Here is a 24885-nt window from a genome sequence, read left to right as displayed (position 1 = left end):
GAGATGAATAATATGGGTATGTTGCAGGATAGTTTGAATGGAATGTACAAGATTCTACGCTGGAATCTACAGTAGATGGATTCCTGTGGCTGAGATATAGATAGAATAATATAAAGAAATCTATACAGTAGGAGACCATGGTGTAGCCTACAGAGAGAGCCTGCATTTACTTGTGCCTTTGTCTCACAGAATAAATTCCTTGTAGTCTGTTCCTGTCTGTGATGGCACCTTTGGTGCTTTTGTTATGAACAGTATCTGAAAAATGTTGAGAAAAGCTCTCAGAAAAAAAATAGCTTATGGTACACATATAGGTCTGTTGTGAATTCAGCTGGGGTATTTGGGAATTCAGAAGTGAGATAAGCTTTTCTATGTTTGAAATGTGAAACTGGATACCTGTGAATGTGTTTCACTTGAAAATATGCAAATAATGCATCTTTGGCAAAAACAACTGACACATGCTTCTCCAAAAATGCAATTCAGCAAAAGTGGCACATTTAAGGGAAATAGAGGCTTTTAAAACAACTAGATGCAGCAGACTCCACTACAAAGAACACTACTCAAAATCAGGAGCGCACTGGTGTACATCTAGAGACTGAAGAGTATTTGGAGCTAATACATTTTAACCTTTATATGAGGAATATCATGACTCTGTTAAAAAACTTGTGGGAAAGAAATACCTCCAGGATCCAGTGGCTAACATATATGATTTTGACTTTGAAGCTCAACTTCTCATTTCTGGAAGGTAATGGAATAATAATATATTCTAACTAAATAACTGTTTGTTCAACTAAGCATCAAATGTAACATTAAGATTTTGACTATTCCAATAGTCCCCAATGTACTGTTTTGAATATTGGTATCAATATTATTTATTTATGAATGAAACGTAATTTATAGTTAGGTGCTATTTTTAAAAGATTTTGAATTGCAAACATTTTTAAGTATTTATTATGCTGCTGGTGTAATTCTCTTCCAGTGTTTGCAGTGTTGATATGATGGAAGGTATCTGGTCCTCCACTGTAACTGCCTTGTCATGTTATTTAACATAGAATGAAAATGATAAATTCACATGTGGTAGTATATCTTTCTGTTCATACATTCTGAAGACACAAACACAAAAGGAAATCTTTTAGCAGCACCTATAAATGCAGTTCACTTCAATCATCATTTTGTCTAATATTAAATCTGGAAAAAATCTCTTAATGGTGATATTCAACAATTTATTCAGAAAAAAACCCTCCAAAACTGTGAAACTGACATTCATGCAACAATTAATGCTACACTTTTACAATGATTTTAAAAATACTAATAAATGTGTTTTACAAACAATAATTTCTCAACAGCACAGACCGAGACTGCTACAACACCAGTCTTTACTACGGATGTAAGTGCTTTAAAAAATAAAACAGTTCATATCGAGAATGATAGCACAAATAGATACAGTAATTATTCCTTTAGCAGTTTTTCAGCGTAAAAAACAAGATCATTGTATTAAAAAGCAAACTATAATTTATGGAACAAAAACCTAGTTTGGCAATTAGCTTTTTTGCTTTGATGTACAGAAAATGTAAATAGTCTGTCACTGCAAAATAAAATATAGACAAAAATCTAAAAACGTCTGGACTGAAACCCTCCAATTCTTTAAACGCCTTACCAAAAACTTTAAATGACAAAAACTTTAAGGGAAAACTATGAATAAGTACTATAGGATACACTTTCTCATATTTAAGAACTGAGCATAATTTACACCCTTTTTAAAGATTGCTCACAGTTTGTCAGCTTGCATTCCATGTATACAAAAAAAGATTTTGGTAGGCTATTTCTGTAAACTGTACAGAGTGAATATGCATCATCCTGCAGATCTTTGACATCCATTTGTGTGATTTTCCGCAGAGTGAAACTCCTCAAAACAAACTCCACTTAGCCGCTGTTCTTGCCCCTAGCCTCATTTTGGGTGCGATAACCATAGGAATCGTGCTAGTCTTTACGATTATCAAAATCCGAGAGAAGCGGCAGATGGAGGGATCATTCAACCCTAGGAGTCTGGAACAAGCTGGTTCTCAAGCGGACAAGGGAAGCTGCCCTATGAAGTTGCCTCCTGTGGAGCGCCTCATATAAGAAGCAGTGAGGGAGCCGACCAGCAGGTCTTTGTGCCCTTAAAAAGCTACCTGTGGAATATCAAGTTAATCCAGGTACAAGAAATATAGTGTGACAAAGACACTCAACAAGATGACACAAAGAGGGAACAACAGAACTAGAAGTCAAAACTGAGTTAATATAACATACGTCTCTAGAGATGTGTTTGTAGGTATTTTTCACATTATTTCCCTCTACCCTAAAAAAGCATTGAAATTCTGGACTATACTTTAAACATGATAGAATTATAAAAAGAACTTTAAAAATGGTTCGTATAAAGAATGATAGCTGAAATAGATAATTGTTCCTTTTTTAGATTTATAACATAAAAATCAGGACTATTGTATTAAATTACTGGATACATAGAACATATGGAACCTACTTAGGCAATTAAGCTTTCTGCTTTGATGTATAGAAAATATAACTAATCTGCCAATCATTGCAAAATTAAATCTATATATAAAAAAACCCCAAAATGTTGCCATTGTTCAAATTCTATTAGAACATTGGCATTTCTCTGAACTACAATCTACAGTATGTATTGGGATGCAATTTTCCTGCTTGATTTTTGAACAACGTTTTGAACAAAGTTTTTTTAATTGGCATGAAAACATATGGTTTTATATAAAAGAAAAATGAAACGAATAAGGAATTTTTCTTACAGCAGTATTTGGAGTTAAAGAAAAAAAGGATTGACCTTTCCATCTCACTTTTGGTCTAATGCTCAGACAGCCTGGTCCACACTGCACTCATTTAAACTAACCATGATAAAAATTCTAAAATTCAAACACAAGATAGTTTCCATCTTTCTTGTACAATTGCTTAAGTCAGAAGTTGAGATTTCTGGATATCAGACCAAAGGGATTCTCTAAAGCTGCAGTCAGGAATCAAGGATAATGCTATATCTGATTTTATATCTTAGCAGCTTCAATTTGGGGGCTGTATCTAGCAGTTCAAAATATTCACCATGACTGATTTTCTAACATCTTCTAGTTGAATACAGACAGCATGACTTCTGAACTCCTGCTCTCCATATGTTTGGTCTCAGTGGCCCTACTGCTGGCCCTCTTCCTGGCCACCACAGCCTTCATTGTTGCCATGAACAGGAGAGCCACCCATGGTACTTACAGCCCCAGCAGGCAAGAGAAGGAGGGATCACGCTTGGAGATGTGGAATATGGTCCAGCCTCCACCCATGGAAAGACTTATTTAACTCCCCCTTAAAAACTGTTCTTTGTTTCCCGCCAGGATGCGGGTTAATTGCACTTGTCTTCATCAGTTATACATTGTGGAATTTTCCATTCAACCCATCAATAGCCTCTCAGAACAGATTTTACTTGTTTTACCTATTTAAAAAGTGAAACAAGAGAGCCTGGCTTGAACACCTTTAAAAAGGAACTTACCTGCAAAGATGTTTAAAAAAACTGATCAAAGACTGACCCTAAGTATGAGAAGAAGTAAAAAAAAAGAAATAGTATGAATATACAATGGATGTAGTATAATACGTTACTGAGTTTTTTTTATCTTTACTGTCCAAAGTTGCAATTCATACAAAAAAGACAATCGACCAAAGCTGCTAACTAAAAAGGGTGTCCGGAGTAGCTCAACAAAGAAAGTCTCTTGAGCAGGTGATCCAGCCATTGCTAGAGTGAGCTTGGATCAACCAACCAAGACACTGCCAGAGGTCTCTCAACCTTTCAGGTGCCTAGGAGCGTGTGGTGATATCATACCACTCCATCGATCAGCTCTAACTCACTTTCGGGCTCTGTGGAGCCTGCAATATGTCAAAAGACAAATGGGCATTGCAGGTGGGCATGTTAAAGAAGCACGCCTGTATTTCTTATTCTCTCCCAAGACGGTATAGGGGCACTACCAAAGAGCCAAGTCCTAAAACACAAACAACTCCAAATTGGGTGTAGAATAAAAAAATGCCAATTTCAAATTAAAAAGATGTATGTGTCCTAAATTGTCAATTTTATCCCTTGCACACTGTAGCAATTTCCATCTTACGTCCACAGAAAAAAGAAATGCTTTGGGTCCCTGTCTTAATGTATGACATTAGTTACTGTATGTCTGTTTTATTTAATTTTCTACTTTCCTAGCAAAGATTAAGTGGAGTAATTGTCAGTGTAATATTACTTTCAATGTTAACTGCCCTTTAATTTATTGTCTCGTGTTTGCCTAATGTGAACAGTTTGTTGTGTTATTTATGCTGAAAAAAGGAGGCTGTATGCTTTTTTTACAAAAAATAAATACTTAAAGACCTGACTGTCACAATATACATTTTCTAAACTGTTGGAAAATAGATTTTTTTATATGATTTCAGCATTGTGGAACAGCATACTTTAACATACTTTAACATAAGATGAAAAGTATAATACATATTATTTGAAAAACAAATACTACTTACTTGTAGTATAGAAGAAATCATAGTACACAAAAAAATTCTTTTTCACAATTAAAAATGTTTGTTCACAAATATTTCATTACTGGAAGCTATCATAATAAGGTATGGTTTCACCATACACTGTATGCCCCATTTAACACAGTTGGTTTAAATGATATAACCAAGTCTGTGGTCAGTCTTAAGGATTATAAACCACATACTCTCATTGCTTGTGACGAAGTGATGATGTGCAGCATGTTTCACAAATATTGTTAAATCAATGAACCTGCACTGATATTATAGTCTGAATAAAGCCAAATTTCAATACACTTTTTTGCATGTAATAAACAACTTCATGTAATGCCAAGAAGTATTGTATTTTTAAAATCCTTTTGTTACATCAAATGTTATAAGGTTTTGAAATGTGCACTGTTATCATAATAATAGCTACTAAATGTGAAAATCAACCATTAAGATATTTTTTTTTTCAATTTTTGGATAAATATAATTCGAGGCAGACACCTCTTTACACTGTGATAATGACAGCATTGTTATACAGTCTTGCTTCTTTTTAATGTTTATAAGTTACATATTTTAAATATTTGTTTTAAATGTAGATATTTACGATTTTTGTCATCTAAATGCCTTGACGTAATGAGTACATTTCTAATTGTGATTTTTTTTTTTTCCATTATGGAATCAATGCAATAATAGTAGTAATACCTTGCAATGGTTCCATGCTTTTCATTCCTGAGGGTTTCAAAGTACTTCACACATAGGAGGAGACCCACTTCATCTACCATTGAAGTGCATCTAGATGTGGTAGCCATTGTGCTGTCTGCCCCACAACACAGCAGATCAGGTAAAATTACTTTAGCAGTTGATGAAAGCGACTTAGGGAGGCCAGATTGTGCAAGTCCAAAGTGGAATTTATTCAGGAAACTGGGACTTACATCCTTACTGTTACAAACACTACAAAAAATTAGGAGCTTGGTTTAACAGCTCATTCAAAAGACAGCACCACATATAGTCCATTGTCCACTCACCACATTGGTTCAGACATTACTTACAGTATCTACCTGCTATTCCTCTAGGGTCTGCAATTCTAATATTGGCAAGGCCCACCGCTGCTTAGCTACTGACCAGGTCAGGCAAAGGTATAACCTAAGTGCTCAGAAATGCACCTTACATTTTCACTCGCCAAAAACCAGTAACAGCTGCAATCCCATTTAAACTTTGGCAAAAGTGCAAACATTTGATTTAAATTGTTTCCCTTTGACCATGCAGTATGTTAGAAATGCTAATAATGCTAATAATAAAGACTGAAAAGTCTAATCATTCTCACAGTTTAATTAAAGTGATGCAGTTGTATTTACTTGCATTAGAATTAAGCCTGTTCCTCCTCTGTCTTCGGAACCTCATCTCAAATTTATAGCTACCCCAAGAAGGACAGATTACTTATTAATGTAAAATACTTGCAGAAAAGGAGCAAGTCTATTTACACCAACTGTACTAATTATATTCCAATATAGCTCCAATGTATTTTAGATTTAACGTCAATCTGGAAACCCTTGTAATCTTTATTTCATGATTTTGTTCATATTTAATTACTAAAAACTTGAATGGTTCTTAAATGTTACTTTCTTTCAGTACAAATCTGCTTTTAATATTATGGTTCCAACAGACTGAAACAATGTTATATAAAATTAACTGCCTTGCAAAATAGTAGTCTTGTCAAATACATCCTAAAGAATTCAAATTATCACCAATTCTTGATTTTGTCTTTTTTATAATTGTGATTGAGCTGTTAAATCAGGAAAATGTGATGTACAGAACATAATTACTGGTAAACTACTACAGTATGAAGCATGTATTGCATCCTAAATGCATATACTTCTAACTCCTAAAAAATGTTCTTAAATGCACTTTCCTAAAATTGAAAAAAGAGACAAATATTAAGCATCCAAAATTTATTTTTTACAAAGTTCACAGTGAGCGCCTTTTGGACAGAGTTATTTTTTGTACCCTTAAATACAACAGTACATCAGAGATGACACTGTATATATTTGTCTATTCTCAAATCAGAGCATGCATGTGTCAAAAAAAATGAAAGAACTGGTATCAGTACTTAATATCAGCACTGTAATTCAGCATAGCTGTGAATGTCCACCTTTTAAAAAAGTTTGTTCATTTTAAATTTATGTAAAATGTGTACAGTACAATCTTCTAACACCATTTATTTCAGAGAGCACTGTGTGTGAAGTAATCATTGATATGCAACAAATATTCTTAGCAATCATAGATTTTCTTCATGAACTTACAAATCTCAATATCACCTTGTACACTGATTACACAGAAACAGTAATATTGTATCTAAATTATCAGAATGTTACAGATCAAATGCAATTATTCATTGTACCTCGTTCGACAGGTTCTTAGGATCAAGATTATAAAATGTACCTTGAAATATGAGGCAACCGGAACAATTTATTTTTCTGACCCAGCATTATTATTAGCAATTAGGAACCTAATATTGAAAAATGAGAACGTTTTCAAATGAGACAATTTCTCATATTGTGTCAAGTAGACATTTATCCATAAAGTGATCGTAATGTACTCCAGCTATAAAGATATTCAGTAAAAATCAGAATTACAGAAGAAAAAATGCTAGTTTTCGCTTTTAAGTTGCAAGGACGATAGGGCTGCATAAAGCAGGTAAGCAACATTTAGCAGTAAAAACCCAGGAAAGACAGGAACCTTGGAAGGAGACCACAAAACACAGTGAGAGTAATTTATAATGATAAAACAGAATCATAAACTATATGCACACAACAACAAAAAATGTAAGCCTACAATGGGGAATTTATAAAATGTACATTTTAGAATGTCCAGGGACTCAGATCTGGTAATAAAACAGCATATGTAAAAAAGGGAAAATATTATTGCATTGTTTAAAATGAGTTGTTATGGTCTGCATGTTGCTGTTTATTTATCAGCTTGCTAATTTGCTCATATAAAACTGTGGGTGCCCAGGGTCTTGTTTTTCCAAACTCAGGAAAAATACTTCTGAAAAATGGAAGTTCACAGAAGAAGTGAGAGAGTACATCTGGCCAAGGGCAATATTAATGGTTTCCACATTGTTTTTCCACAATGCTTTACAATGTTTTTTTTTCACAAGCAGGAACTATTACGATTAAAAATTTAAGGAGTAAAGGCAACCAAGGTATGACCAAGAATTAAGCATAGAGGTACAATGTCAAAAACATGCAGACAAAAGTACATTTTTTTCAATTACAGCAATAACCTTCAGCAAAGCAACATTAAATTGTGATTGTATACACAATAAGCACAATTAAACTTACTTTTGATAAGACAAATATTAACCTGGACATTTTTAAAACCGTTAACAGAACAGCTATAAAGGGTAATACTAGAGTGGCAATATATCGGTCTTTTATCTTAAGTATTTTTATAAACATTGAGTTAATTTAATGGTGTTCATTTTTGAAGACAACAAATGCTAAAATGTGTTATGGAATTAACAATTTAAGGTGAATCTTACTTCCGTTGGCAAAAAAAGGTACCCTACCCAAAGAATATTTAACTGAGAAATCTGGTTGAAGTAAACCAGATACACATATCTGGGAAATTAGTCTTTACTTTTCTTCATAAAACTGAACCTCACTCACACAAGAGTTGTTTATGTTGGAAAAGCAAAGTCTGACTCACACCTTCCTTTCTTAGAGATACAATAACAATAATGCTCAATACATAAAACTGACAATATATTAACCTAATGGAACACAATGAGATGGTTGTGAAAAAAAGCACCAAAACAGAAAACATTTATCTGGCACTATTTACAGATTTGCATCAAACGAGAAAAAAAACGTTATTAGATTTAACCACAAACCTGGTACCTCAAAATAATATGAAGAACATTATAAAATGTAACATACTGGTATGATCCAGACTGAAGTATAGACATCAAAAAATGGATCGCATACTCCTGTCAGGTTTAAAGCTACTATAAAAACAAATATTATCATTTATGTTTAGGCATTCTAAACTAGATTGCACAATTATGGACTATTGATCCAAACCTATTAAAATTGAAAAATAAAACTGTAAAGAAATCATAATTGATCTTTTAAAAGTAAAGCGTTGGAAGACTACCATCATATTTGCATCAAATAGCATCATTCATTGTAGGTCTTTATTGGCATATATAAATAGATATTTGTATTTTATGATAAAAACTTATATAAGGCACACATTAAGCCTTAATTGTAACAACAGATACAACACCGATGTATCTATTGCATTTACAGTATTATGCCTTTCATAAGAATACTTTTCAAACACAATTCAGAAATACTGGATGTCTCAACACAGTTGAAAACAAAGCAATAGGACATTTTTACAGTGAGAAATCATTATGACTACAATCAAAATATTAGTGTAGCAACATAAATAATGACAAGAACACTAAGACTTCTAAAATAAAAACCAACAATAAATTAAAAAGGAGGAATCAAGCTTACTTCTACCAACTTACAGTGCAAACACTGTGCGTTATAATTAAAAACATACTACTCAAATGGTTCTTTAATGTTGAAACAAAGGGCAGGATTATTTTATTAGAATAATGCTTATTATTGAATCATTTTATTCTAAATGGGTCTTGATTAAATATATTGTTCTCAATCTTCTCCATCACACAAAGACAGTTACATATACTAAACGACCAGATAGTGTTCATGGCAAGTGTAACTGAAGATTTAAAATAAATATTCTTTGTAGCTCTTTTCACAATTCCATATTTTGGAAGATGTTACCTTGTAAGCGAAGACTACAGTCAGACCATATAGTGAAATTACTGATGTTGCCAGGAAATGCCCTTGACACTGTTCATTGGCTGAAGGTTTAAAAAGTAGAGGTCATCACAAGTTTTAGTCAATAAGTTCAGAACTGTTTTTTTATATGTTGTCTCACATAACCAGATAATTTAAAAATCTAAAGAAGATGAAACATGATTCCACATCAGTGTTCTCACTATTTCAGCCCAGAGCTGATATGAAAACAGACCAAAGTCATGACCTATTTATCCTGCATGTTGAACAGTTGCTTCAATCATAAGCATAAATTTATAAAGGGACATAAAAGACAATGTTATATACAGCTACGTTAGAAAATGTGACACTAACATTAAATATGGACAAATGTCATCTATTTAAGAGAATCTGTTTACTTTAAAATATCTCCTTCAACTCAGTAATTAAGGGACAAGGCTGGCAAATTACAGTTAAAGGCTGCAAAATTACAGTTCAAGTGTCTTTTGGTATGTAACATTAATTAATTCACTGAAAGCAAACATTTTGTCATCCAAATGTGCAGTGCAAGCGGATTAACTCCAAAACCACATTTAGTGGAAATAACTGTAGGTCGTATCTTCTCCATAGGAGATTACTTCATTAAAAAAAGCTGGTGTCTGCACAATGCTGCTGTCTTATTGTGTCTCAAACATTGCTCATTGTAGTAAAATCTAGCACTTGAGGAAGTGCATCATTTTGCTACTGCAGAAAGTGATATTGTGTGCAGTTAATGTATATCAAGCTCATAGGAAATTGCCTCTTGACTATGCTTTGCAGTGAAGATATATTCACTAGTAAGAAATTCAGCAGGACAACATCTAAACAAATTAATAAAATGAGGCATTCCTTTCCTGAGAACTAATTCTTTAAGTTGCTATTTCCACTCAAGGTTTGGGATGGCACATTAAATAGAATGACGGCCATTTTTCTCCAAAGAAACAGAGGAGTATGACAAAGAGACCTAAAAGAACTCATGGAAGGTCACTCTGGAAGAGAAATGCGCCTTTCAGTTATGACTACACTTGCTCAAACATGTATTTTCTAGTTTATCTACTGATGGGGTGAAACAACCAAGGCTGATGGTGCCACAACAGAAGAATGCAACCTGAGAAATACACCGGAAAACCATTTTAATATTACCTAATCACTGTTATACATCTATTGTGAATATTTCTCATTAGATGTACATACAAATGAACTTTAGGACAACTGAAGAAAAGCATCACAACAGGATAAATACAGGTTGTCCTGAACGTCAAATTAGATTAAAGTGTCCTAAATCTAATATGCAGAAGTAACACTGTGTTGTTATTTCAGCTGATTATAAACTTTAAGGCATTATCTTATGGCTTATCTAGTATGGTCTTTAATAATTTCATCTGTATAGAAAACACAACCTAATTGTTTTTAATAGCATCTTAGATCTATTAAGATCACTTCCCATTTCAAGACTGCTCAGGCATAACACAGACATAAATTTGTACCGCTTCAAAATCATTAAAATAATCTTTTGCAAATGAAAATACAGTATAAATTAAAACTCTGAAAGACATAGAAATAATGAACACATTGGAAATAAAATTTTAAAAAATGAAAATGTACACACTAATTGAAAGAAAATCCCTTTTCAGCATCTTGCAATATGATTATTATTTTTAATGATAGTGTACTAAAACATATTTCCATTTGAAAGAGAGGAAGATTTTTTGTTCTGTGCTAACATCTTAATTCAAAATCATTTGAAGTTTTAACTTCCATCTAAAGGGCAATAGGTAAACTAGCTTGTTTCAAGATCAGAATTTTCTGGAGAAGCCTCTTGTATCAATATCAACAGTACAGGATGCGTTTGCTACATCTATTAATTACAGTATGTTCTTCATCCAGAGGGGATAAATGCAAATAAGCTAAAGAAACTAAAAATGTAATGAGATGGAAGAAAATATGTTAATAAGTTCCCTGTGCCTTAGGGACTCTGGGTATATAAAGCTAATATTTCCCTTAACCTTAAAGTTTCTGTGGCATAATCATATCTCCTCTCTAGGCTTACTGTTAACCTCTGAAATCTGTAGATCAGTGTGAAAAGCAGAACTCAGGTGGTATACAGACTCAATCTCTTCCAAGAGACCCTTTTCATCTCTTCTAACTATGAGGTCTTCTTCCTGGGTGTCTCCCTTCTCCCATGGCACTAAAATCGATGGCTGCCGCGCTGTCCGTTTGCCGTGTTCATCTTGGAGGGCATTTTCTGGGTGGGATTTTAGTGTTTGTCTGCGTAGCACGTTTCTGCGGACGATACTACAGGAAACATCCTGAGAATCCGCTGGTGAAGCAAAGTTAACAGTGATTTCTGGCAAATCCTGATTTTGAAGAGTGCAAGGCAACACGCTCTTTTCTTCAGTGACTATGTGCAAAAAGTCCCTCTGGCCCCCACAACTCTTCCTCTTTGGGGACGGGGGTAAGTGCTTCCCATGCAGCGCACTGTCATCCTGCCCCAGATTCCAACCCCTTTGTTCGCTCTCACCTGTGCAGAACTGGGTAAGGTTACTCTCACTAGGTGTGTTCGATTTGTTCTGCAAAAAGGAACAATGAAAGAAGTTAAATAATGAAGTACAGAGCAATTTGTTTGAGTGTAAATGCCACACTGTCAATAGTTGCAAGATTGAGGTATGTTCTGTTAAAAGGAGGATGATTATCATAGGTTGTGGATTTCAGATCTATACACAAACTGCATATGATGTACTTCTACAGTATAGTTATCTTTACTGAGAGACACTGCAATGAGTATTGCAACCACTGCATTTGTTTTGTTTTTAATGTGTCTCAATATATATACACAAGTGTGGATGCAAAAGACAGATAGGGGGCGCACTGTTGATGCTTCTCAAAGCAAACATAATACCGGGGCAGAGAATTGCTCCAGATGAGGTACAACAGGAAGAGACAGGCAAAAAATCAGTATTACATTTTACCAATACCTACAATACATATTTCAGCATTTTATGGAAACTTGAGAATAACTGAGAAAAACAACAGGTTTTCAAAGCCCTACATCAGCACTGAGCTTGTTTACCAGAAAACACAGGGCAAAACCGAAGTTATTCCAAAGGCAAGAAAATTCAAAGCAGCTCACCGCAGTCTTGTAGTCAATATCATCCATTGATCTGAAGAAATCTAAGCTCTTGGCTCCCGAGAGCTTTCCATGATCAGAGCTGTTTGTGCTTAGGGTGTCTAAAATCTCCCCAAGCAAGTCCATCTGACCAGAGTGCTGTGTGTCCACGTTCAGTTCATTTGAGTCCGAGTCGTCACTGTCACCATTATATGAATGGAGTTCTCCACTATCTTCTGAAGAAATCCTAGAGACGGAAAGATAGCCAACAGAACTATAAAGTTATCCTGCTGTACAAATACAGAGGCAAGAATAATTTCCAAGTTCATGATGACAAAACACTGACTGGAAGTTTAAAACTGGCAAAATAAAAATTTTAACTACTTAATTAAACAGCTTGATTTAAACCTCAGAATTGGATACAGATTTTGAAGTGTGGAATTTAAACGCCACCAGAGGTCAGTCTTGATACAACCAAAGAGAGAAATCATTTCTTCCATTGAGTTTCTTAGCTGTTTGGGCTATACCATATATACTGAACGGCATTAGATCTCAAACTCCTTTGTTGCATTTTTAATTCTTATTAATACATAAAGGAATAAAATCGAAGAGTGATAAAATGGTATTTTTAATAACAATGTTACTCAATATCACATCACATTTAGATTTCACAAAAAAAGTAATTCACAGCTTAAACAATTGCATAAAATAATTCTGAAACTGTGAATAGTTATGCCATTTTATGAGAATGGTTTGACATTGCATGTAGTGCTGTAATTTCAGTACTTAATCTACATCACTTTTAAAGTTTAAAAGTCCACATTCAAATTATTACTGAAAACAATGGTCTCAATCGACTTACGTGGTTTAATAAAGGAATACAATTTAAACAAAAACTAAAAACTAGAGGCTGATCAGGTTGGAGTTTTAGCCCAGTTTCTGTTACGCAGAGGGTATATGAGTCTTCCCTGGATGGGTCACTGCTTCACAGAAATGGTTATACTGGAGCAGTGCGGGTAAAACACTTCTTAAAAGTACAACAGCAGTGTGCATAACAGAAACTGAACAAACGACCTTCCAGTTATGAGCTCAGAGCACAACCATTTACTCTGCCCTGCCCCAGAAAACATGAAAGTGGAAAACTGTAGATCTGATCAAATTCTAAAGAGCTATTAAAGTCTACAAAGTACTATAGGGGAAAAACATTGACTATTCTATGATTCATGCTTATTATTTAGAATTAACTCATGATAAGTGTTTGCCTTTTTACAGGAGGAGCAAGAATGAAACACATCTCTCACAATGGCTGAAGCTCTTTTCTAAGATACGAGATCGGTGGTTCTTAACCTGGGGTGCTTGCACCCCCTGGGGGTGTGAAAAGCCCTTTCTGGAAGTGTGAGACATGCCAGATTTTTTAGAAGGTAAATCACCGAAAACACCAATTAAGCCCTTTAAAAACATTAAAAAATGTGTGTCCTTTTTCCATGTATTCTTAATTCTACTGCAACATTTAAATACATGTATAATCTCTTTCAACAATAGTTACGATAAATCTTAGGAATAAAAACAACGGCCTATTTCAACGATTTCTGATAAGGGGTGCAGGAACATATTTTGAGAAACCAAAGGAGTGCAGAAGGCCAGAACCCAGGTGCCAACGCATGCATAGTGAAAACTACTACAAATCTGCTCACTGGGTAAAGCTCTATAAAATTGGAAGACAGATGAGAATTACTTACTTGCTTGCTGTATCAAGTTCATCTTCATCTAATGCAAAGTCTGGACAGCCCATAATTATGGTTGTTTTTTTGTAATAGTTCTGTATACAAAAATAAAAAAAGAATTATAACTATTTAAAACATTCATGTTTCATAAAATGACTCATTAACAGAAAGACCGCATCATTATTATGGTAACTTTACAGGTATTTATTATATCTATGTCTTTGCTCAGAATGATCAAGCAGCAAATTTACTACTCATGAAAGTTTCTGTAGCCCACTATAAAAGAGAACAGAGTTCTTTAGATATTATAGCCTTAGGCACGTGTCTTTAAAACCCCTTGCCAATGTCACGATGTACTGGATCCCAACATGACCTATCTGTAAAATAAACCACTTTAATATTTGTATTGTTTTACAGCCGTAAAATTGTCAGATTTATGGATTGATTTGCAACAGTTCATATCGACTACATACTGTAGGAGTTACTTGTAATTAACATCATTTCTTCTAAAGACATACATACATGTTTAACTATCACAAGGTACTGTAATACCGAGGTTACAAAAAAGTAATAAAAATCTGGAAAAGCCTTTTGTATGAAGATTAAAATGAATCTTTGAAAAGATACACAATTTGTGCCTTCAGTGAGAAGGTGACAGCTGTTTTCTTCTTTATTCAGTTATTACATTCATATCTACACTATGCACAGTAAAGAAACGCCTTACAGACAGGGTTAACTGTCTCAGTGAAAATAGTTGAGAAATGTATGTGCTGGCTGGCCATTTAAGACTCTTGCCATTCAAATAAACAAGAACATATGTTCAAAACTGATTGCCCTGCTTTCTGGTAGCTAAGAGCTATAATGAAAGTGATTACAGAGGGCTTAGGTTGTGAGTCCCAAAAATGTTTTAATGGATTCCTATGTCAGAATCGTAAATCTTGGCTACAAGCAGTATTCTGCAAAGCGAAATTGTAAATGCACCTGCAAAATGTTGTCAGATTCATTTAGGAGAACTTTACATAACGGTAATGTCATGCTGTTTGCAGTTATTTATCCTTTTAATTTCTGTAATTTAGCATATTGTGGAGGGCACAAACCAAAGTAGTTTTATGAAAACAAGGCGAGGCTACTCTCTTTCCTTCATCATTAATGTTATAGTCAGCATACCTCACATGGCCTTTGTAACCACAACAAAGGGAATTACTCTGGTATTTATTTTTCTATTCCTTACAAAAAGCTGTGTTTAGAATAGCTTTAAAGATTTTGAGTAGTAGCAACTTTCATTTTGTATTTCGAGACCACTCATTATATATTTTAAAAAGTACAAAGCAAAAATAAAAAAGAAGATCAAATATTAAAAGATCATGGCATAAGCATCATAGTATAAACAGAAGAAAGCACAACAACTACATTACAAAATTGTTATCATTAAAAACTAATGCGGTCAGTGCATAGCTGAATTTTATATAACTAAAAAATACCTTTGTACCTTATGAAGGAATCATTTCACATGATTTTCATCTGCGTAGAAAACAGCATTTTCAGAGTCCAGTCTTTTGGATACTAGCAGGTAGTAGTTAACTTGTCTTTTATCAGTTGTCTAAAACCATAATAACAATATAACAATGGCCTTATAATTGAAACTAGATGTTAGTTTGTACTACAGCAAACACAAATGTCAAACGTAAGGAAGGCTGGATTTTACTTGATCAGAGTCAATAATCCCTCATTTCAAACTAGAGCCAATTTACAGACAGAGGTGCAAATGGAAAAATGATTTTCTTTTGTAATGGATGACTCAATTTTTCTCCCACACTGAGTTGATGTGCAGCTTGATCCAAGAGGAGGAAAAAAAAACATAAATGAAATAAAAAGGCAGGGCCATTTGACTGAAGCTGGCCAAACCACTAGCTTGGAGGGGGAAAAAAAATCTTATTTTTATCCCCTTAATTCAGCCAAAAAAATCAGCTTTGCGGGCTCACTTCTTGGTGTATCCCACTGTAGCGTGCTTTACTAAGCAATGTCTCGACTATGAAACACACACCTCCTGTAGGTTATGCGCAGGGACTGAATTGATATTACAGTATTACTGATTTACTTTTCACACCAGCCATGTGTAGATGGTACTGTGAGTTGCCAAAACCTTATTAACCGATCCAACTCCACTGATTCCTGTCTAACACCTCCCTACAGACACAGAAAACAGACTGAGCTATTCACGTCTCGTGAACACACACACACACACGTTATTGTCTTATACAAGTGGGAAGTAATAACAGGAAGTCAAAACAAACCATGGCAGCAGTATTGTTCTAGGGGAATAACTTGATAGTTTTACGTAACATGCCTACACCAAAATAGCATATTAACAGAATTCCACTGTATAAATCTTTTCCTTTTAAAGAATAAATGGAAGTAACATTCTTCCATTTTTTTTCCATTGCTTACTGCACAACAAAATAAAGTCCAAGGCAATGACAAGATTATCTAGAATTTTAAAATTGCTCCATTCCTAATGGGTACATGTTGATTGATTTCATGTTTTTATAATACTAATTCATTCTGGATTGCAAGCCTCATTTTATAAAAACTGGAACCATTAAGATTTCTGAAGTTCAGAAATAAACCTTTTTATGACAATCGATTAAATAAAATGACTATGGAGACTAATATTACAGCCAATATTTCTGCTCTGCAGTTTAAAGGCAAGAAGTTTATGTTATTTTACATATGGTATTTCTGTATCCTGTTTCCTACTGATCTTGGGTTTTGGCAGTCTGGATTATGATATGCCTGGAAAATGCAAACAAACCACAAGGAAATGAGCCAAGTTTCTACTTCAGCCAAGTCTTTTTAGTTCTTCAAGAATCCCTCAAATAAAGTCATTAGTGGTAAATCAAACAAATGAAGATCCACTACCCTGAAATTCCACTAGCTTAATCTATTTTTTAATGAAAATTTGAGTTTTTTACTTAAAAATGCTACGGACCTGAAATATTTCATATTCATTGCACTATTAAAGATATACCAGGAGATGGCAGTTTTGGTACAGAAGGGCAAACCAGTTTTAGTATTTCACTTACAGTATCTTAATATATCAAAAACACTAAGGACAGATATACTATTATTTGAGTTCCTGTCAATGAAAAAGAAGAAAGTAACTGTCAGACTTGAAATCAGGTGATAAGATTAATAAAAAAGTACTTAAAATGTTCAAATTTTCATTCAAAATTATTTCTACTTTTCGAAGCTCTATACATCCAACAATTATTTATTAAATTTAAAGATGTTAAACTACACTATTTGAAACAATATTTCAGATAGCTGCACATTTGTTTATCCTAACAAGTGGTAATTAAGATTTACATTGATTAGCTCAAGTTGATTAATATAAATGTTTCTCTCTGCATCTTTTATGCTTTGACTTAATTGGCTTACAAAATAGCAGTTTATGTTGGACCACACTTTTTTAATATTGAAATCTTTTTCTGCCATGGATAAAACCTGACAATTTTTGGGTTAAATACCTCAACCATTTTTGAGTAGAGGTAGTGTAAAAATACGAGAACTACAATGCAGTTAGGTAGAAATATTGACATATGTACTAACCCTATTTTCACTGTTTTAACTTTATTGCAGAAAAAAAACTGTCTGGAATTAATTGACCAGTATGGAGCAGCAAGAGCAGTTTGTGCTGCATATTGATAAGAATTTAATTTCTATGTGTGGATATAAAACATTATTACAACTTGTAAGATGCAAATCTTTTTTTTTTTAATACGTGGGTGAAGCCTCTGTCTTGGTTGACACAGTACCACAAATCTTGTCACGTCTCAATTTTTCCAACTCTGGAACGATACAGTACCTGCCATGTATAAAAGATCAAAATGGTGTTTGACTAGGATAGTGGGACATTTTGGAAGAAAACATAAATTCATTAAATCTACATAGGTTTCTGCGTTCGGAAACCTAAATATAACCCTCATAAAAGATTTTGACTCTGACTGTATACGACAGCAAGAATCCGGCCACTTGCTCTTAAACATGCATAAGTTACAGTCTCAGCCCTGCTTATTCCTTCCTTTCTACCTGTCTATTGCCCAGAAATGTGTAGAGACCGAACAGATTACGAGTAATATTATTAATAAAAGGTGTGATGAGTAGTTCCAGACTGCTCATTGTCAGTGAAACAAGGAGGCAGCATGCTGGGAGCAATTGAAAACAGCTTGGTGAAACTCTCCAAAGTGAGTGAGTTTCCCATTCTGTGATAAACCATCAGGAAGAATAGCACAGTTACTATGACTTTTTATACTTGTACTTTAACGGCTAAGTCAACTGAGAACAAATTCTCATATATAATGATGACTGGGAGACCAATTTATATAGAAAATGATTTACTGGAGCCCTACGGTATCTACTCCTCCATGGTGTAGCCTGCTCTTATAGGGAGACTGCACGGGTGACTCCATGAACACAGTATTGACTCCACTGTCTGGAATACTTGTTTCTACGTAATTCTTTCTTTGCAACAAAAACAAACTGGTTTTTGAATAAATAAATGATGTTAAACAAGACAATTGTAAAACTACAGTAGAAACTTTTAATAATAGTACAAATTTATGAAGACAGCTACGATGTTTTCTTTCATTGTCATGTTGCTACACACCCCATTCTAGCTATCACACAAATTGTTCCTTTATGAGATGAAAATGCTGTCCTATTTTATTTTCAATGCTGAGGCAACTATGTAAATATTAAAACATACAAAATAGACCAATAACTACAGATGATAGTATGCCTTTTCAGCCACATATTATTGTTTATACCAGTACTGACATAAGTAAAATGTATTTCAATTATTCCGTTTTTAATATGTACTATTTTTACAATTATCATTCATGAAATATGTTTGGAGGATAAATTGGTTTCAGTGTTCCTTAAATACAATAACAAAGGAGGCAAATGTAGTAATTTTGTTAATATGCAAATAACATTTGCATATAACGATATAAATCGCAAAAAATGATAATGGACAATAACAGTAAAAGTAAGGGAGTTTTCCCAAATTGCAACACTGAGGAACAAAAAACAATTTTAATTAGCAATAAACTTGAATCAGCCTTTTTGGTTCATACTTTCAAAGCAACCAATCTTTATTATGCCGAGATTTTGTGCTCATCTTGGCTCAATGCTATCCATCTGTTCTGCTCACTTGTGCGGTATCTTAACTAGAGAACAATTGACTGTGGCAGCTCCCCTTATTCTCACATGTTGCTGCTCCCCATAGATTTGTGAAATCTTGAAAGAACCACAGGTCACAAACATCACTGTTAATTTTATTAAGAAAATATAGTAACGACCCCCCTTTTGGGGAATAAAATGTTGTTTCTTTTTAAAAATATTTCAGCACTATATGTCCGAAAAGGGGATTTGAATAGTGCTGGGACTATTCATTTTATTATTTTATTATTTTATTAGCTTTTCATTAAACCATCACTAAAATATAATGGCAATACTGCACATTGAATGCTTTCTTGACTATCCCATTTCTAATGGCTTTGGACATTTATATATATATTTTTTACTATTTACTGTACATCCTTTGATTACATTCAGGATATAGCCACAAACACAAAAGGTTTTATTCTGTCCAGTTCTACAACACTTTCAGGTACTGTACCACTACATAAAAAATTGTAATATAAAACTAACAATTCAATGTCTATATTTGCTTTTGAAATAAATATTGTGTTATTGGTAGAATTAATAACAACTGATACAACTCTTTCAAGGCTGTTTATTTTACTAGCTATAAAGGAGAAAGTGGATGTGCACAAAGAATCATTAATATTTGTGTCCGTCGAGCTCACCTAATAGATATGAAGCATTTCCCCAATAAGGACCTCGACACTCTGTGGGGAAGTAACAGTATCCTCTCTGGGACACTGTGTATCAGCCCTCTTACCATTATAATCTGTGCCCACTTTGTCCCCAGAGTCCTGTTATAACACTGTTGAACAGGGATCTATCACATCCACGCAAAAGCAGGGAGGAGCTTGGCTGGTGCTGGAAAACCCTAATTGGAAGACCTTTGCAGCTACACCTTTTTGGCATTTATTTAAGTCTCATCAACAGCACAGGAAATAGCTGGACTAATTAAGAGGGAAACCTTCCAAGGCAGTTTTTTTAGATCAAATCTGAAATTGTAGGGTATTCATTGTTCTACAAAGCGTGGCAAAACAATGTAAGGTCTAGCATTAATAAATGACAGGACAAGCAGAGAGGACAGTGTCTCGGCATCTTCTGCTTCGAAATAAACATTTAGACAAATGTTCTTAAGTAGCCGAAAAAGGGAGAGAATTATTACTATTATTATAGGTACAGAATTTAAATTACTGTCAGCGCATTAAATTTGCTAGGTATATCAAATAAACGTGTTAATACACAACTAAATGTGTTACAGTGAAACTAAAAGCTGTGAGTAATAGAACAAAAAAAAAAAATATTTCCACAGTATGTAAGCAGTGTTTGTACATAAAAGCAGTTAAATGAGTTTAACTTGAGGCTATTCTAAATTTTCTTTAAACTCTAATAAAAAAAATTGAACAGCTAATATGAATTCTGGCAGTGGGCCACCTCATGAAATAAAATACCACAACTACAAACCTGTTGAATTTTTTGCAGGTGGGTCAGTTATTTAATTTTGAATCAATTAAATGTGATTCATATAGTTGCAACAACTACATTTCACTGGATATTTATTTCTGCAACTTTTAGTTAGCTTAGCAATGATAAAAATAAAATAAAAAATGATAGTTATATGGAAAGAAAATGTGTTTTTATCCAAATTTCTAAATTCCACATTTTTCCCATTTAAGCAGAGGTACTGTAAACAGTTTTGGGCTATTTTGTTTAATTAAATATCCTGGAATTCTAGTGAACATATATAAAAATCCTTTGTTTTGAATAATTTTCACTTTTTAACAAAAACATACTGACATTTAACAAAAGTAAACTGACAAACGCTGAGATGTAAATCATTTCATGAAGTATTTATATGAGCTCAAGCCAGGTAGTTATAGAGACAGATACAAGGAAATCTCAGTCTGATAACTATGCCACAAACAGGAGGTTTGAACCGAAGGGCATTCAAAAGGAGCACATATTTTTCTAAATGGAAATTTTTTAGCATCTTCCAGGACTCCTCCAACACACTGCACTTGTGCTCAAACAACAAAGTGGCACCCCAGGTTCACAAGAATCTCAAGGGCAATAATCCATAAGACCATAATTCATGCACATTACAGATACCCACAGCCTCAATTGTGTTGTGAAGAGAAGTGTGGATCTGAATTGCAACAATCAGGTGTAAATGCAGTGGCACGTTCGCAAGTCTCCATAACATCTACTGGACATTACCCACAGCATGGGCAATGGGAAACATGCAAACCAGTCACAGGGCTTGCAAGGTCAGTCATCAAATACAATGGAGAGTGCACATTCTAATTCTCCTTTCCTTTGAAACATTGTCCCTTTCTACCCTCATGTCCATGTTTTCAAAGTTCTCAGACTATGATCATGCAGGGGTGTTCCTCTGTCAGCATTAGAAATTGTAAGTAAACAACAATAAGGATCACAGTCAAGTGTTCAGTAAGACTGGGATCAGGGGAATGCTATAAAGCTAATCTGCAAGGGCAATGTAACACATGCATTCTGATTCATAAAGACTCTTACAGAGGCATATTCATACTCCAGGCTATTCATGCTCATAGTTTAATCTTCCCCAAAACAGCAGATTTGGTCGGGTCAAAGGTGTTCCAACACACACTGCCCAACCAGAGAAAAGAAAATGGAAAGAGAACCAGCCCTTCTGGTCTGTGCTCTCTTAGATCCCAGAATAAAGATCTTTCAAAGCTTTGTATAATAAGGAGCAGGGGCACTTATGGAGAAAAAAATATGTCAAGCTGTCTAAAACCTCTAAAAATAAATATTGCTTTAATTGTAATACATTTTTTTACACAAATCTAGCAGTTACATGGTATTGTTTAACCTATTGCAAAACTTCAAAGCAGATGCCTTTCTGATAGGAGTTTGAAGATATTCACTACAGTATGTGAGCAATTCTTCAGAAAAAAAAATGAGCTGTAAAATCACCCTTTTCACTGCTTCTGTACATCATTAGCTTTTGGCCGGGTACTTTAGGTATTCTGCATGTCACTTATGTGCAATTTTGCATTTTGACAATATAGCTATTTACACAATGTCCATCCAGGCAATGAGGTCCCAATGATGAAAATCTGACCACTGAGTACTAAATCAATGTCAGCATCCTTTAGGTCCTCAGAATTCACCTTGGAGTGAAAAATCAATGCTAACAGCTCAGGTTCCCAAGGCTTTCACAGATATCGATGTTCTGGGAGCTGAGAGCCTGAATCATTTATGGAAATCAGTGAGCGCATAAGTTCTTGGTGAGCAATCACAGTGTTCTGCTTCCCGGCTCTGCAAGGAGTGTGACAACTAAGGTGCCGTTGGAAAGGACATGCTGCTTTGAGCAGCACTAAGAGATAGGCCCATTACTGACGGAGCGTGCTTCGTGGACAAATCCCTAATCTCCAGCCTCTCTTGCTTGAAAGTCAATGTAGGTTTAAATCTTTGCTTCAGACTATTTTAATGAGGAAAACAAGATGCTGACTCCATCGCTTTATCAGTCATGTTATAAATGATATGAATATATACATTCTTTTCCACAGATGTTTACATTAACTATATGCATCTACATTCTTGTTTTCCTGTAAACGGAGAAAGTAAACAGCTTTTTTTAAAACCCTTCACCTTCAGGAAGACAATGGAATAAGCAGATCTGTCTCAATATATGAAACATAATGCAAACTTGTGAATCAGACATGCTCCATCAAATGTGGATTTTTTTTTTCTTGAATAAAAATATAACACTGCATGTAGTTTTTTTCCTAATAGTAAATGTAAGGTTCTAATTTCATTGTAGTGCATTTACATAGAAAGAATTTCAATAAATAAGAAACAAGTTAAAGTATTGTACATGTATTTCTATCTAATGATTGCGGTATAGTTAATCTCCACGCACCATCATCATCATCTTAAATATGGATCTACCAAAGTCTCAAATACAAGCTAACCAACATTGCCGAAAATACATTTTAATTAAAATGCGACAGGCAGTCATTCCTTCTTTAAAAAAATGCACTTCCAATAAAAATATTTTGTAATGTTCAGTATATACTTAAAAGGAAAATAAGTTCAAGCTTCTTCTCTTCAATTATTTTAAAGTCATTGTCATCATCTTCACAAAATCAGTGAGCAAAAGAATCACTGATTCATGTGTTATTTTTTTTCTGTCCCAAGTCAAACTATCTATGTAGTGCTTCTTGGTCCCCCAGTCAGGACCAACACCTCAAAAGAACAGTTCCTCAAACTAATGGTGTCCTGGATGTTGGTGTCTCATTATAGAATGCCATGCTGTTCCACAGAAGAGACTTCAAACAGTCTAGCTCTTTTCAGGAGAGCCTTAGAATGTGTTTAGGAAGAGCTGAAGGAATCAATCCCCACAGGGAAAGAGGAGAATGAAAACCCTGAGTTTCTTAACACTGGTAAACAATAAAACAGGTATTGTGTTTATATATGTGTATGGAATTTTGTGATCTCTACATTCATGTGGGCTTTTGCCCGGTGTTTTTGTTTCCTCCTTACCTCCAAAGATGTACAGGTTAGGCCTGATAAGGCACTCAAAACTGCCTACTTTCAACAGGCCATTCAAGTGTCTTTCATACTTGGGATTTCTGTTCCCAGTACAACCAGTAAAGGCCATGAGACAAAAAAAAACAATCAAGTGAGCATAAGGGGCCAAATTCCTTTTCAATTATGGCTCTTCTGCTCTATAGTATAATTAATTTCTTTGTGTCTTTTTTTACTTACCTTTCGCTTCCTGACTCTTTTTGGTGATAGACTTTTAGTACTAGTTGGAGACCCCGAACAAGGAGCTAGATCTCCTTCATCAGCCTCCTGCAAAGAAAACATTGTAACATTTTCAGCAATTCACAACTTCTTGTCACTGGAATTGACAGTTTTAAAAGCTTTCAAGGCTCAAATTGAAGTTTCTGTATAGTATGGAGTAATTAAGTTACCCAGGTTGCACTTGCATATTGAATTACTATGGGCTATTTCTGATATACTGTACATAAACACTGTATACATTCTTTGTATTCTCATTTCATGCAATGCGTACACCACTTTTACAGGATTAACAAGGGAGAAATTAATAAATGAAAACAGACATCTACAACTAATATACCACTATTAGTAGTGAAAGCCTGCTCTTATGTGCACCATATCCAAGTTCTCAGCTTGACAGGACAAGTTCCGATTGCACCATCAAAGCAATCACTCTCATGCGAACATACATCTCGTTACAATAACTTTGAAGAAATCAGTGGCTCATTGATAAAATATGCAAACAATAAAGGGCCCTTTCACTGCCTGTATGACATGACAGGCTATAGCTAGAGGGTTCGTTTTTTAAAAATGTATTATACTGAACAAAGCACTAAGTAGATTTCAAAACCGATTAAAACACTGATCGTATGAGATTCTGGAGAATCACATACTCCATGTAGAAGTACACGCATAT

At 34.5% G+C, this 24885-nt stretch overlaps 3 protein-coding genes across 6 annotated transcripts in view; 2 read left to right on the top strand and 1 right to left on the bottom strand.

Moving 5' to 3' along the window:
* The window catches only part of crb1 (crumbs cell polarity complex component 1), a 35619-nt gene extending 31219 nt beyond the window's left edge, over positions 1–4400 (top strand). For 2 of the 3 annotated variants that reach the window (XM_088598436.1, XM_088598438.1), the window contains one exon: positions 3130–4400. In XM_088598436.1, the coding sequence (XP_088454562.1) occupies positions 3130–3348 (219 nt within the window). In that variant the 3' untranslated portion in view covers positions 3349–4400. The remainder of the gene's footprint in view (positions 1–3129) is intronic. The other variant, XM_088598437.1, reaches the window with a different exon arrangement.
* Positions 230–3130, top strand: LOC148651999 (protein crumbs homolog 3-like). Its single transcript, XM_088598441.1, has 3 exons — positions 230–742; positions 1344–1384; positions 1894–3130. Exons 1-3 carry the CDS (start codon positions 631–633, stop codon positions 2116–2118), a joined length of 378 nt encoding a protein of 125 aa, XP_088454567.1. The 5' UTR covers positions 230–630; the 3' UTR covers positions 2119–3130.
* A 2076-nt stretch (positions 4401–6476) lies between the features above and the next one.
* Positions 6477–24885, bottom strand: part of dennd1b (DENN/MADD domain containing 1B) — a 96031-nt gene continuing 77622 nt past the window's right edge. For both annotated transcript variants that reach the window (XM_088598439.1, XM_088598440.1), the window contains 4 exons: positions 24174–24260; positions 14238–14317; positions 12523–12745; positions 6477–11962 (listed from right to left, as the gene is read on the bottom strand). In XM_088598439.1, coding sequence (XP_088454565.1) covers positions 11420–11962; positions 12523–12745; positions 14238–14317; positions 24174–24260 — 933 coding nt within the window. In that variant the 3' untranslated portion in view covers positions 6477–11419. The remainder of the gene's footprint in view (positions 11963–12522; positions 12746–14237; positions 14318–24173; positions 24261–24885) is intronic.

Source organism: Lepisosteus platostomus, chromosome 11, assembly GCF_059453375.1.
Source record: "Lepisosteus platostomus isolate fLepPlt1 chromosome 11, fLepPlt1.hap1, whole genome shotgun sequence".
NCBI lineage: Eukaryota > Metazoa > Chordata > Actinopteri > Semionotiformes > Lepisosteidae > Lepisosteus > Lepisosteus platostomus.
The sequence above is the reverse complement of the archived record's forward strand: the minus strand, read 5'-3'. Positions and strand labels throughout refer to the sequence as shown.